General features: G+C 42.5%; 1 protein-coding gene across 2 annotated transcripts in view; it reads left to right on the top strand.

The window, feature by feature from the left end:
- LOC126252837 (uncharacterized) overlaps positions 1-14,393 on the top strand; it is a 132,649-nt gene that overhangs the window by 71,591 nt on the left and 46,665 nt on the right. For both annotated transcript variants that reach the window (XM_049953782.1, XM_049953783.1), the window contains exon 3: positions 9,513-9,644. In XM_049953782.1, the coding sequence (XP_049809739.1) occupies positions 9,513-9,644 (132 nt within the window). The remainder of the gene's footprint in view (positions 1-9,512; positions 9,645-14,393) is intronic.

Below are 14,393 nucleotides of genomic sequence, written 5' to 3'. Positions count from 1 at the left end.
CATAAGTCTACTAGTGTAAAACACAGGCTTTAATATGAGGAAGAAATTTCTGGTAATTATGTCTGGAGCACAGCGTTGTGTGGGAGTGATACATGGATTGTGAGAAAACTGTAACAAAAGAGAGTCGAAGAATTTGAGATGTGGTGCAGCAGATGAATGTTGAAAATTAGCTGGAATGATAAGGTAAGGAATGAGGAGATTGGATGCTGAAACGGATAGCAAGGAATGCTGAGAAGGGACAGGATGATATTACATCTGTTATGGCGTCAGGGAATGACTTCGATGGTACTATAGGAAGCTGTAGAGGGCATAAGCTGTACAGGAATACAGAGGCTGGAATACAAAAAGCAAATAATTCAGGCTGTAGGTGGCAAGTACTACTCTGCGATGAAGGAGTTGGTACAGGAGAGGAAATTGTGACGGGGCGCATCAAATCAGTCAGAGGACTGACGACTCAAAAAACAAAAAAGAAGGGCATGGTTAATGGCTTCTCCTATGGATCTTCCGGCGCTGAAACAGAATTGGTATTGGCTCATGCCCCTAACAGCTCTGCGGGTTTACAAGCGCTTACACAGTAGTTTTCGTGAAACTTTGTTAGGGTGTTTATTAACGTATTGGCCAACAAGTCTTTGGATCTGAGGGACACCTGTCTGCTGATTTTTTAATAATGAGTGCTGGAGGTTTTCCATAATGTAGGTACCCTGCCCAGGAGTAAGCAGTAATAGTGTTAGGAACGAGGTGATCTGCGGTGCTGGTTTGTCCAGTGTTCCGGAGTAGATACCATCTGGTCCAGGTATGTTTTTATTTTTGGGTTCTGGAATTGCTAATGCAACTTCTTCTTGTGCAAAAGGACAGGTAACAGTTCCAGTGTTGCAGTGCTGTGTGGCATGTGTAACTCTTCGCTTAGTGTTGTATGATATTGCGTGTCTGTATCGACGACTTTATCAGGGAACAGTTTATAAAGCAGAAACTCCGCTGTACTCAAACTTGTTCAAATGTGTGTGAAATCTTATGTGACTTAACTGCTAAGGTCATCAGTTCCTAAGCTTACACACTACTTAACCTAAATTATCCTAAGGACGAACACACACACCCATGCCCGAGGGAGGACTCGAACCTCCGCCGGGACCAGTCTATGACTGCAGCGCCTAAGACCGCTCGGCTAATCCCGCGCGGCCCGCTGTATTCCTCCATCCCCTTGCCATCGTGCAATCATCCTATGTCAGCGTTACAGGAACAAGTGGGTTTTTTAATCTTCTTGGTCAGTATTTTGTATGACCCCCCATATACGTTACTCTCTTCGTTTTGTTACAAGTCGTTCCCGTTGTGGTTTATGCATGACGCATAGGGTCTGTCTGTATGAGTCTCGTGCATGCCCATAGGCTTCAAGTCCTATGCGTCTGTCTGTCTCTGGTATCCGCCTGTGATGGAATTTTCGTTGCGTCTGGCGTCTTGTTTGAGCCCCGTGAGTTCGTTGGTTCACGGTGAGCGTTTTGTGTTCTTTGCCGTCAGTACTTAGGTGTTTTATCCATGGCATTTTACCCGTGTTAGTTTCTGTCCGCTCTAATCAATACTTCCATTGACGTTTCCTAGACCGTGTTATTCGGATAATTTCCGTTAATTTGTTCGAATCTGCTTAGTGGAACAATACGTGTTGGGTGTGCGATTGGATAGTTGTGTTCTGAGTGTGAGTTAGTGTGTATGTTACGACATTGTGATTATATTGTCGTGTACAGTTCAGTTTGTTACATATGCCATTCCTGCATTATTTCCTAGCGCAAAGGCGATATTATTGGTCGTACCATCGAACCCTACTAATGTTGGAATAGGTACCTCTGTGTTCATTACATGTAACTGTGTTTCTTGTATTAGGTAGGTGATTATACGTCCTCTGTCATCCGTTCTGTTTGAGTTCCAGAGGGTGGATCCTGAACTAACGTCACCAATGGTCACTAACATTTCTCCTCTGGCATACAATGTTAGGTCTCAGTGTAAGGTTGTATTTTAAGGCTATAATGGGCGTACATGGACGCAACCACTCATGTAACGTTCGCACTGGTTATCTCTATGGTAACTAAATGTTGACTACATAACTGCTTTACCTTAATTATGTTGTAAGTGCTATTGAAAAGTACTGTTGCAGCCTTACAGTCATTGCTGCCTGTTATCATGGCAGCATGTTTTGTTAGACATATTAGTTGCCCATATCTATTATAAGATTCTTGTAAGTACGTGATGTCTGCCTGCAAGTCTTGTGCTATTTCTGGGAGCTTTTGTATTATATTGTAAGATATTCATTTTGTCTATGTGTTCTTGGTGTTTTATGTGAACAAAGCATTTACTGTCCGTCTGTAAGTAACTTTGGATGACACAATCTAAGTAGCGTCCGTTCCCCTGCTTGCAATATCTTTGTTTCCCTCTAGTTAACTTATAAGATAGTTAAATTCTAAATTATGGTAATTAGGTGTATCTGGCTTCTTGCTGGTGCTAGTTCCTTCTGCTTTTTTTGCTGTGTTACTTGATGGATTGTGGTTTGGTTCAAATGGTTCAAATGGCTCTGAGCACTATGGGACTCAACTGCTGTGGTCATAAGTCCCCTAGAACTTAGAACTACTTAAACCTAACTAACCTAAGGACAGCACACAACACCCAGCCATCACGAGGCAGAGAAAATCCCTGACCCCGCCGGGAATCGAACCCGGGATTGTGGTTTGGTGTTGGTCGCTAATTGGGAGACATTTTAAGATCTTTTCGGGATATCGCATGATTTCATTTCATTTTGCCATACGCTTCTTATCCTCTGTATCCCGGCAACTGGAACTGGGACAGAGCTGACATCGAAATGGACCCACAAAATTCATATTTAGGAGTGCCTGTAAATCAGGGAGACAGTTCATGTCATGTGGCCACATGTGTACAATCAATTTTCAGTTGAAAAATAGGACCAAAAATCTGCCACATGAAAGATAACACATGTGAACGTAGGATGTCCTTGGAGTACCACTGTGCTGTCAAGAGTTCCCTCAGTCACTGCCGGCGGTGACGTGAATCCACAGTTAGTCAGTTAGCAGCGTGTTACCTAGATCATCTGAAAGATTGTTGTATCGAAATGATGTGGTGTGAGTCAGTTTACGGGATACATATGTATTTTTTGTGCTAACATCAATGGAGAAATTACTTTTTATCTTGCTCATGCAACTAAAAATCAAACTTCTTATCCATTAAGCCACGATTAACACCGCTGTTCTTCTCCAGAACATTTAAAGAAAGAGGTGTCTCCAGAGGTCGCCACCATACTCGCCGACGGTAATGCCGAACCGTGATTCATTTCTGAACACTAAGCGACGCCCATTTGCAGGACGTGCCTCTCGCTCACGCCAGCAGTCCGAAGGCAGGCGTCTGTCTAGGGGTGTTGAAGGAGGCGTATGGGTTCGATGGAAATTCCCTAGTGCGGCTCCTAATAGCCGCCCACCAATTGTGGACAGAATGTTGTAGGGAGTCAGTACTTCTACAATAGCAGGTGCAGATGTGAATGGGTAACGATATGCTTGCTGCATGACATGGTGTTCCTCCCTTGTGGTCGACGGGAGCTTTGACGACTGATTTGCCTTTCCTCATGATCCCTTGTAGTCCAACGTAAGGCCACTGTCACATAAGAATGCCCCCTAGATCTGGATATTGCACTATTCGACTAGCCTCCCAAATGATGATCCACAGTGAGGCATCTTTGAAACTCTACTAGATGCTGGTGCCTGGTAACAAAACAAAACATGAAAAACCCTTATCAGTCTAGTGGCCGTTCCACTGTTCAAAGAGAATTACAACTCCGATCATTCACACATCCCCGATGACGTATACGAAGTTATATTGACATCCAACGATGTCTTTTGCATAATTCACCTTTCTGGCAGGCAGTGTACTACCAACCTGTTTGTAAAATATGTTCACAGACTTTTATTATGTTACGCTCAGACTCTACTTGCTGAACCACCTGAAGCAGAACACATCAAGTTCAGCAAATTGTCCTGGAGGGTGACCGATATGACTCGTCACACCCGGCGAGATATTCTGGCTTTATCCCGTGCAGTTATCTAACGATGGCTACTCTTAACATCGTAGATGAATTAGAATATATTTCACATCAGTTATAACAAATATTGTATATCCTCGGACTACCGATAACGGTCAGCAATAACTATCTTCAGATATGCAACAAAAATGTTCAAATGCGTGTGAAACCTTGAGGGACTTAAGTGCTAAGGTCATCAGTCCTTAAACTTACACACTACTTAACCTAAATTATCCTAAGGTCAAACACACACACCCATGCCAGAGGGAGGACTCGAACCTCCGCCGGGACCAGCCGCACAGTCCGTGACTGCAGCGCTTCAGACCGCTCGGCTTAGCCCGCGGGGCTCAGATATGCAGCAAAACATAAATACAACTAGTGGATGTCTACACCTTAAAACAATAAAATAGGTCACGAAGAAAAGCATTACTGACATGCATGCGAAAATTATGCGCGTTAAATAGGACAAGGCATACCTGTTACATAAAAAGCATGTACTAATACACTAGTGCCATAGTGGCATCGTCAAATGCAGAACACGAAATGCCGGTCGCGGTGGCCGAGAGGTTCTAGGCGCTGCGGTCCGGAACAGCGCGACTGCTACGGTCACAGGTTTGAATCCTGCCTCTGGCATGGATGTGTGTGATGTCCTTAGGTTAGTTAGGTGTAAGTAGTTCTAAGTTCTAGGGGACTGATGACCTTAGAAGTTAAGTCCCATAGTGGTCAGAGCCATTTTTTAGAACACGAAATCAGCCCCAGCATCGTCACACATATATAAATTATGGTATATATCAGATACATCTTGTTAGCAGAGCTACTGTTGAAAACAAACCTGTACAGTTGCCACAAAATGTTTGTGTCTCAAGGTCGCCAGATGTCGCTGCTATAGATGTACACATATTCGTCAATGACATATGATGCAAAATAAAAAGAAGAATACAATCTGTAAAGCCTGTGATCGGTTAACCAGATGTAATAGTCACTACGGTAATAAAATGCAACAAATTAGGACACAACAAAGGTTATATTGTTAAATATGAAAAAGTTATGTGACATAAATTCTGATACCCTCAAGCGGCGAATTTTAGACGGAAATATAAAGGTATAAGTAATAAACGGCTTACGGAGTATAAAGAATAATATAAAATTCACAAAAACAAATAGCGAAAGAAGCCCATTGAATGAAAATAAATTGTAGCATATAATCAGCGTCCTCTGTTGGCGCTACCACCAGAATGCCACATAGGTGATAAGTACGAGTATTTTTCACAGTTATTGTAATCAATTCTGTATACTACAGGGTCGTTACAATACCCCGTTTTCAGTTTATATTTTACTTACAGTTGTAAGGTGTTTTTAGCTTGAGAACCTAACATGAGTTTTTCTGAAACATTTTTCTACTTTCAGGGACAATTTACCACGAAATTTCATCGAAATGATTTTCGTTCGTTCCTTATTGGTTCCATTTTTCTAGGTAGTATGCGTCTGCCTGCTGTTTATTATATGTTTCTTTAGCCTACTGTAAGGGTGCATGACGTCATTTACAGAAAAGCCGTTAGTTATTGCAATTTGATTTGAAATGCTGAGTTCTTCACGTATTTCGCTTTCTGCCAAAGGTAGACGAAGGACCCGATGAATACTGAGGCGAAGAGGCTTTTTTATATCGTGGAGGATGGCATGAACTTGCTCTAATGATACTATTTGTACATTTAGGTTTTCTGAACATCTAAAACGTACGTCTATTGTCAGCTTTGTTAGTAGTAAGGTCGAGGCAGCTAATGCAGCCCTCTTTTGAAACCTCCGAAGTGAAAGTTATTTTTGGTGCATGCTGCCAATTACTTGGGCAAATGCTTTGAGCTCACTCTATCAGTAATAAAATGTCCTCAACATAACGTTTATAATAAATCGTTTTTTCTTCTAACTGTGGAAACTTAGCAAAAAATTTGCATTCTAAATCGTTCACAAAAATTTCTGCTAAAGTAGCGGCTAGACTATTACCGATCCTAAACCCATCTTTTTGACAATATATTTTGTCACTGAGAGTAAAAATATTGTAAGCTAAAACAAAATCTAAAAATTCAATTAGTTCTGTATACTCTGCAGTAGTGATCATGCTGTGGGCTAGCAGATTACGTCTAATAATTCCGAGAGTTTCTTTTATCGGGTCATTACTGTAGAGGTTTTTTACATCCAAGGTTGCTAACATCTCATTATCTACTATATGTATACCCTTGACTGCATTTGCAAACTCAGAACAGTTTTTGACCTCAGAATAATTATTGAATGTGTAAACTGATTTAAGTTTATTCTTACGAAACTTCTTTAGTTTATAACATGGTGATGAAATATTATTCACAATCGGCAGAACCGGGTAGCTATCTCTGAATCTTAACTTGAGATCTAAGCTGGGGCAGTTTAGCATTCATTATTTTAAGCGATATCTTTCGGCAATCGTTAAGAAGAAATAGGAAGCTCTCTCTCTTTCTACGCAGACGAGTCTGAAACTTCTCAATTGGAGCTTTGTAATTTCTGTAATATTGTTTTTTCTGCAAATAAATAAATAAATTAATTAATTAAATAAATCCGTCTACCTAACGTAGTCGTCTTCACATATAAGAACTTCCGTATTTTCCTTGCCTGTCGAATGACCATTGCTTTCTCTTTCTCTAACTTTATATTGAGATTTTCTTAAAGTACGGCTCTCGTGATTCACAACTTTACAAGAAGTGTTTTGAACTGATAAACCTTTACTGACCTTACTCCAGATCATGATCGTTTTTGCGGTCCACATGCTATGTTATACGGGCCTACTCATCTCCATATATTTGAACACGATACACTCGTCTCTCAACGCTATCATGACACTGTACTCTTTGCGGGGCAGAGCGACCGCGCAGTTTGAGGCGCCGTGTCACGGATTGCGCAGCCCCTCTCGCCGGAGGTTCGAGTCCTCCCTCGGGAATGAGTGTGTGTGTTGTTCTTCGCATAAGTTAGATTAAGTAGTGTGTAAGTCTAGCGACCGATAACCTCAGCAGTTTGGTCCTTTAGAAATTCACATACACACACACACACACACACACACACACACATACACACACACACACACGCTGTACTGTTTCCACTCTTGCGTCTTTTTAGAGATGACAATGTGTCACAGAATAGAACAGTGCAAATAGAACGAGAGAACGCCCCATGAATGGAATGACTTGTCCAATCCCGAGACTTAAATGCCATCGAGGACGTGTGGGGTTCTTTACGGAGACATATTGCAGGACGTCCACATGCAACAATGACCATCCAGCAACTGTCAGCGCCCTGGTGAAGGATTGGAACGCCCCAACACAAGAACTTAATATCAACCTTATGGCAAGCACTGGATTATGTTGCAGACTGTGGTCATCACGCACACTATTAAGAGCCATGTCTCGGGTTTTGTAACGTCCAGGGCATTATCACAAGCACGATGACCTTAGTGTAATTATCGACTTGGAATAAATGTGTCGTTTCTGTTCGTCCCACTGTGCACTTCTCTCAGTTTCCTTCTGTACTGTAACAAAGATGTTCTTTCGACGTATCGTTTAAGTTTCATAGAGCTGTGTTAGTTGACAGGGACACAGCCTACGAAAATTACTTTCGTTCTTAGGTTTCCAGCACCTTTGTGTGATATCACGTTCAGATGGAGGCCAGAACAAGGAGGGCAGTTGTTGAGATGGAGAAAGGAATTGACCTAGACAGATTTGGCGTATAGTTGGCCTGAAACAGCTTTTAGAAACCTTAAAACTAGAAACATCAGAAACATTGATTTTCACTCTTAACCTCATCGTATGGATGTACTCACTAACAAGGTGTAGACAGAGTTCTCAAAAATAATCCAAAGATAAACTTCAGTTTTCTGGCAGTTGAGTGTCTTTGAAACAACGAGTGAAAATATAATATTTGAAATCGATTTTACATCTAGTATTCTGGCTATCTAATATTCTCCTAGATAAACTCAGTGCAGTGTCAGCTGGAAAAAGTGAAAAACGTATTTTATCCATCCTCAGCAACTGTGGTTGTGTGTAACGAAATAATAAGCTACCAGTTGCACAAAAGAAATATGAGTTCTTCGCAGGTTTCGGGAACCTAGTGCCCTTCTTCAGCAGGTTCTACCTACCGCATTGTGTAACTTATTGCTACTGTATTTTTTAGGACCACGGCATTTTGCTATTTCATTTTACTGTTAATACAAATACTGCGATAGGTATAACGTTCTGAAGAAGGGTACTAACAAGGGAACGTCCCCATCGCACCCCCCTCAGATTTAGTTATAAGTTGGCACAGTGAATAGGCCTTGAAAAACTGAACACAGATCAATCGAGAAAATAGGAAGAAGTTGGGTGGAACTATGAAAAAATAAGCAAAATATACAAACTGAGTAGTCCATGTGCAAGATAGGCAACATCAAGGACAGCGTAAGCTCAGGAGCGCCGTGGTCCCGTGGTTAGCGTGAGCAGCTGCGGAACGAGAAGTCCTTGGTTCAAATGTTCCATCGAATGAAAAGTTTATTTTATTTTATTTTATTTATGATAATCATATCCACAAGAAAACCTAAATCGGGCAAGGTAGAAGAATCTTTTTACCCATTCGCCAAGTTAGGTGGGTCGATAACATATTCCTGTCATGTGACGCACATGCCGTCACCAGTGTCGTATAGAATACATCAGACGTGTTTTCCTGTGGAGGAATCGGTTGACCTATGACCTTGCGATCAAATGTTTTCGGTTCCCATTGGAGAGGCACATCCTGTCGTCTACTAATCGCACGATTTGCGGTGCGGTCGCAAAACACAGACACTAAACTTATTACAGTGAACAGAGATGTCTATGAACGAATGGACAGATCATAACTTTAAGAAAATAAAATTTCCACTCGAGTGAAGGCTTGAACCAAGGACCTCTGGTTCGGCAGTTGCTCACGCTAACCACGAGACCACGGCGCTCCTGAGCTTACACTATCCTTGATGTTGCCTATCTTGTGCATGGGCAACTCAGTTTGTATATTTTGCTTATTTTTTTCATAGTTCCACACAATTTCTTCCTGTTTTCTCGATCGATCTGTGGTCAGTTTTTCAAGGCCTATCCACTGTGCCAACTTATAACTAAATCTGAGGGGGTCGGATGGGGAGGTTCCCTTGTAAGTGCCCGAAATCGGTAAAGAAATCTTTTATGCAACTGGTTGCTTACTATTTCGTTACACTGTTGATAAGCAAGCTGTCGTCAGAAGCGTCTCTTTTCCTTCATGCCCCACTCCCCCCCTCCCGGTCCCCTTCACCCCCCCACCCACACCCCCACCCCCTGAGATCTCGTTATTCGGAAACAGAACAAAATGCTTCTCAGCAAGCCTAGCTGTCGTCGGCAGCTGGGTGCTGCAGCTATTGTATCGCAGTGCCTGTGGTTTTTTACAGACAGGGCTGGAGAGGCGGAAAGAGTCGAGTGCGGCGCCCCTGGCTGGCAGTGGCTGCACTACACCCGACGAGCCGCCGCTTTTGGATGACCCTTATCCCTTCGCTCTCGTACTACGGCTTCGTGTCCTCCAGGTACAGTGGACAGTTTGTGAGGTATTGAAAACGTTGATACGTCAGTAATCTATGCTGCTGTAACAATTATTTGTTTCATTAATACTCAGATAATACTTAATGTAAGAAACGCATTGTTTGCGAACAAAATGGCATATGTGATTGAAGAAGATAGGTAACGACTGAGATCCGTGTGATCGAATTCAGTTTCTAGTACTATTTATTGTGGTCCTAAAGTGAGGAAATATCACCATAAGCTGCATCTAAAGTGTCTACATGTCCTGACACTTAATCTAAACATGCTCGAATATTTTTTTATTTTTTTTTTACGCAAAATCAACAAGCATATTTTAGTCGCGTATCACTTCATTGATAGTTCCATCAACGTCAGAGCTTGTCGACCATTGTCCACCGCTAGATTGTGGGCCACCTGGTGGAGATTCGGGCACATGTCGCAAGGAAAGTGCGTAGCATGGGTCAGCTGCCCATACTGCTGGATTTTATGCAACCCACAACGCCTTCAAATACCAGGCGCAAGATTTTCGTACTCTCTCGATCACTACATGCAAACTATCAAATACAGAAAAAGTGAACACGACCTTTTTGTGGGAAATGTAATTTAGTTTATTTTCGTACTGAGGTGAGTTTTCGCTAGAAGCCATAGTACTAGAATTATCCAAGAAAATTATACAAAACTGATTTCCAAACACGTATTTCTTGAATAACTCTGAAACTGTGGGCTCCAGCGAAAACGTGTCCCAGTTTAAAATATAACTACATAAAATTTTCTACAAAATGGTCCTGTCCATTTTTTCTGTAGGACTAATAGTTTCCACATAGCTAGAGAACAGGAAAACCTTGCATTTTAAGGCGTTGCAGAATGCATAAAACCCATCAGTAGGACAACTAAATCACCCTTTATAGATGGAGGAGAGACAAATGGGGAATCATTCTATCAACTATGCATATGGATAAATCGACTGAAATAATCGGTTTTGACTAAAGGCAGACTTCTATTTCGCAGCGCCTGAAAACGAGCATCCCGGAAATGGCGAAGTAGGTCCATTGTTCGCGTGCATGCATGGAAAGTTATTAGACAACGGTGAGAACACGAGTAGGCAATAAGGTATTCCATGTCAAAGCCTCATCACAGAACGTGGAGGTCAGAGGCTTGCCCTCCCTGTAAAGGACAGGCGGTTATCTGTGAGAGATAAGTCGACACACTACATTGCTCGTATTGGTACAAAATTTTCGGAGCACACCATTCAGCGACTTTGTTGAACATGGACTCCGCAATAGTCGACCTCTACAAGTTCACATGTTAACTAGACGACATCGCTAATTACCACTGCAGTCATCACCATATCTTCGACAGCAAATACCTACTCGAAACATGCACCGCACCGCAGGCTGATGGAAGCACTATTATACTATGGTGAACATTCATCTGCGCTTCCAAGTACCTGTGGCACTAATCCGAAGGTACCAAGACTGTTTTGAACTACTGTGAATATTATTACGGACCACTTGCATCCCTTCATGCTTTGAGCATCCACTGTGACAAAGCTACCTTCTAGCCCAATAATTCTCCTTGTCACGAGGTCATAATCATTCCACAATGGTTTCTGGCGTATGAGAGTGAACTTACGTTGATGTCTTGCAAACATCGACGTGATTCGCCTTAACAGAATACGATGGAACACTTCTGAGGCGCTATTAGGGTGCAGCTACGCGATTACAAATCACTAGCGGCGCGGGATTAGCCGAGCGGTCTCAGGCGCTGCAGTCATGGACTGTGCGGCTGGTCCCGGCGGAGGTTCGAGTCCTCCCTCGGGCATGGGTGTGTGTATTTGTCCTTAGGATAATTTAAGTTAAGTAGTATGTAAGGTTAGGGACTGATGACCTTAGCAGTTAAGTCCCATAAGATTTCACACCAATTTCAACATTTTTGAACAAACCACTAGCTGTTATCATTTGGTAATTGGGTAACCTGTTCTTAGACATGTGGTGCCACATATCTTCCAGAAGCGACAAAGAACTTCGTAGAAGCCCTGATGTACCGAATTTGCAAATGTGGACAAACACGCTGTTGGAAATGCCGTGTGGCTAGGGTAGACCGTTCGCCTGGTGCAAGTCTTTCGAGTTGACGCCACTTCGGCGACTTGCGTGATGATAACAAGCTGTTAATCAGATGGTTACACTGTTCAGGCTCACCTGTGTACATAGAGCATAGCAGGCCTCCCTACCGAGTCCTCCGGCGTTTCTGATAAACGTAAATGTTATTCCGTTTGCGTCATCTCTAGATGGAAAACCGTTCTCTAGGTGAATAAGAATAGGTTGAAAAAATTGTACCAGGCCTCATATTGAGGAAGTCAACTTCTAAAATACTGAAAATACGAACAGATTGTGCAAGGTAAATCGATTATTACCGAAAATTAGCCAGTTCAGTACAAAAATCCGGTGATTCTCATAGAACTCCAGAAATCGTAAATAGATTCAATTCGGTCAACGGCTTAGTTTGTGTTCAATCTTTGAAAATACAGGAAGATCGAAAATTGAAATCTATAACCCAATCTGTTCGACTGCTGGCACATCCTTGGTGTTGTGTGTTTTTTCGCTGAAACGGTGGAGCCACCTTTAAGCCAAACTTGAGTGGTGTGAGGCCGGAGCGAGGCAGTCGGTGGTGAACCGAGGACGAGTTAACTCGGCAGGCACTTCTAACCTGTGCCGTGAGTTGGCGAGCCTGTGAAGGAACTGTGTTGTACTCGGCCCGGTATACGGTCTGGTGACTTCGCCGCAGAACTATGTAGTTGGTGTTCCTGGTTGCTGTTGGTGGACGTGGAAACGACGACCCCACGGTGATGGATTCAGTCACAGCCTGGAGGGAAGTCACGTTCGTATACAGTCTATGGCAGTATCAGGAACGGTGAAATTAAAGGTGTGTTTCTTCCGAATTTAAAGTGTTGTCCGGACTAAGTTGTACTCCAGTGTTATCCGCCCTCTTGTTAACTGCAGTAATGGTGTCTGAGATGTATGACTAATTTGACCGTTTTTGTAAACGATTCCGATACTGAGCTCATAGGCGGTGCCTGCGTATAATCCTTGTGCAGTTGCTGTAATCAGTAGAGTTTGGCACTTGTATTTTGCGCTTGTTGTAAATGCCAAGGAAATTATCTGCAAGTAGGCAAGACTAGTGTAGGATGTATACGTGCAAGTGAGATAAGGTTCAGTGAGATTACGGGCAATTACTCTTAAAGTGTTTATGTGATACGGTGGGCTGGCTACCCTTCGAATCGTCAAAACTTAACTGCCGAATGTGAGTTGAGTAATATATGCTCTAGGTTATGGTAAATCATGGGAACTAAACGAAGTTTCCCTTTTGTAATGTAAGAAAGATTGTCTTCTCCTGTTGCTTATTGCTAAGCGTTGTGACCCTTTCTGGATAAACGTAATAAACCAATAAAATAAATTGGAACGGTAAAATTATAAGGGTTAATGTTAAATGCTAACTCCAGTTATTAAAAGTATGTGCCACTGTAATATTTGACTGTGCGAGGTGGCGGAATGGTTAGAACATTGGACTTGCAATCGGGAGGACGACGTTTCGAGCCTGCATCCGGCCACCCAGATTTAGGTTTTCCGTGACTTTCCTAAATCGCTTAACGCGAGTGCCGGGATGGTTCCTTTGGCTGACATGCCTATTTCTTTCTCCATCCTTGACACAACCCGAGCTTGCGCTTCGTGTCTACTAACCTCGATATCGATGGAACGATAAACCCAACCTTCCTTTCTTCCTTCTGTAATTTCTGACCAGATGTACGTTCCATCGACGGAATAAACCTTCTGATTGCCGTAATTTATTTCTAAATGAAATATATACTGTAAATCTCAAATTTTATTGGTGTATCTAGGTATTTTAGTACCATTAGTTCAATTATTAGTTGAACTTAAAGTCATTTATTAAATAATGGTGTACTGTGTATGCTTAAACTGTGAATCATTAGCCTGCTATTCCTTTTAATTTAAGTTGAAGCTACTACTTAATATTACAGTTGAGTCATAAATACTCGTGTATTTGGACTGAAGTAAAGCATTAACCTAATATATGGCCATGTTTAAACCCAGTATAAACAAGTGGCCGCTTAAGTAAATATTTTACCTTTTTTCAGTTTTCCTAAAGTTCTATCGTAAGGAACTAGCATTTATCATGGTCTCAGTTTTGCTAAATTACACTCCTGGAAATTGAAATAAGAACACCGTGAATTCATTGTCCCAGGAAGGGGAAACTTTATTGACACATTCCTGGGGTCAGATACATCACATGATCACACTGACAGAACCACAGGCACATAGACACAGGCAACAGAACATGCACAATGTCGGCACTAGTACAGTGTATATCCACCTTTCGCAGCAATGCAGGCTGCTATTCTCCCATGGAGACGATCGTAGAGATGCTGGATGTAGTCCTGTGGAACGGCTTGCCATGCCATTTCCACCTGGCGCCTCAGTTGGACCAGCGTTCGTGCTGGACGTGCAGATCGCGTGAGACGACGCTTCATCCAGTCCCAAACATGCTCAATGGGGGACAGATCCGGAGATCTTGCTGGCCAGGGTAGTTGACTTACACCTTCTAGAGCACGTTGGGTGGCACGGGAGACATGCGGACGTGCATTGTCCTGTTGGAACAGCAAGTTCCCTTGCCGGTCTAGGAATGGTAGAACGATGGGTTCGATGACGGTTTGGATGTACCGTGCACTATTCAGTGTC

Source organism: Schistocerca nitens, chromosome 4, assembly GCF_023898315.1.
Source record: "Schistocerca nitens isolate TAMUIC-IGC-003100 chromosome 4, iqSchNite1.1, whole genome shotgun sequence".
Taxonomy (NCBI): Eukaryota; Metazoa; Arthropoda; class Insecta; order Orthoptera; family Acrididae; genus Schistocerca; species Schistocerca nitens.
This window is presented reverse-complemented; position numbering and strand designations above follow the sequence as displayed.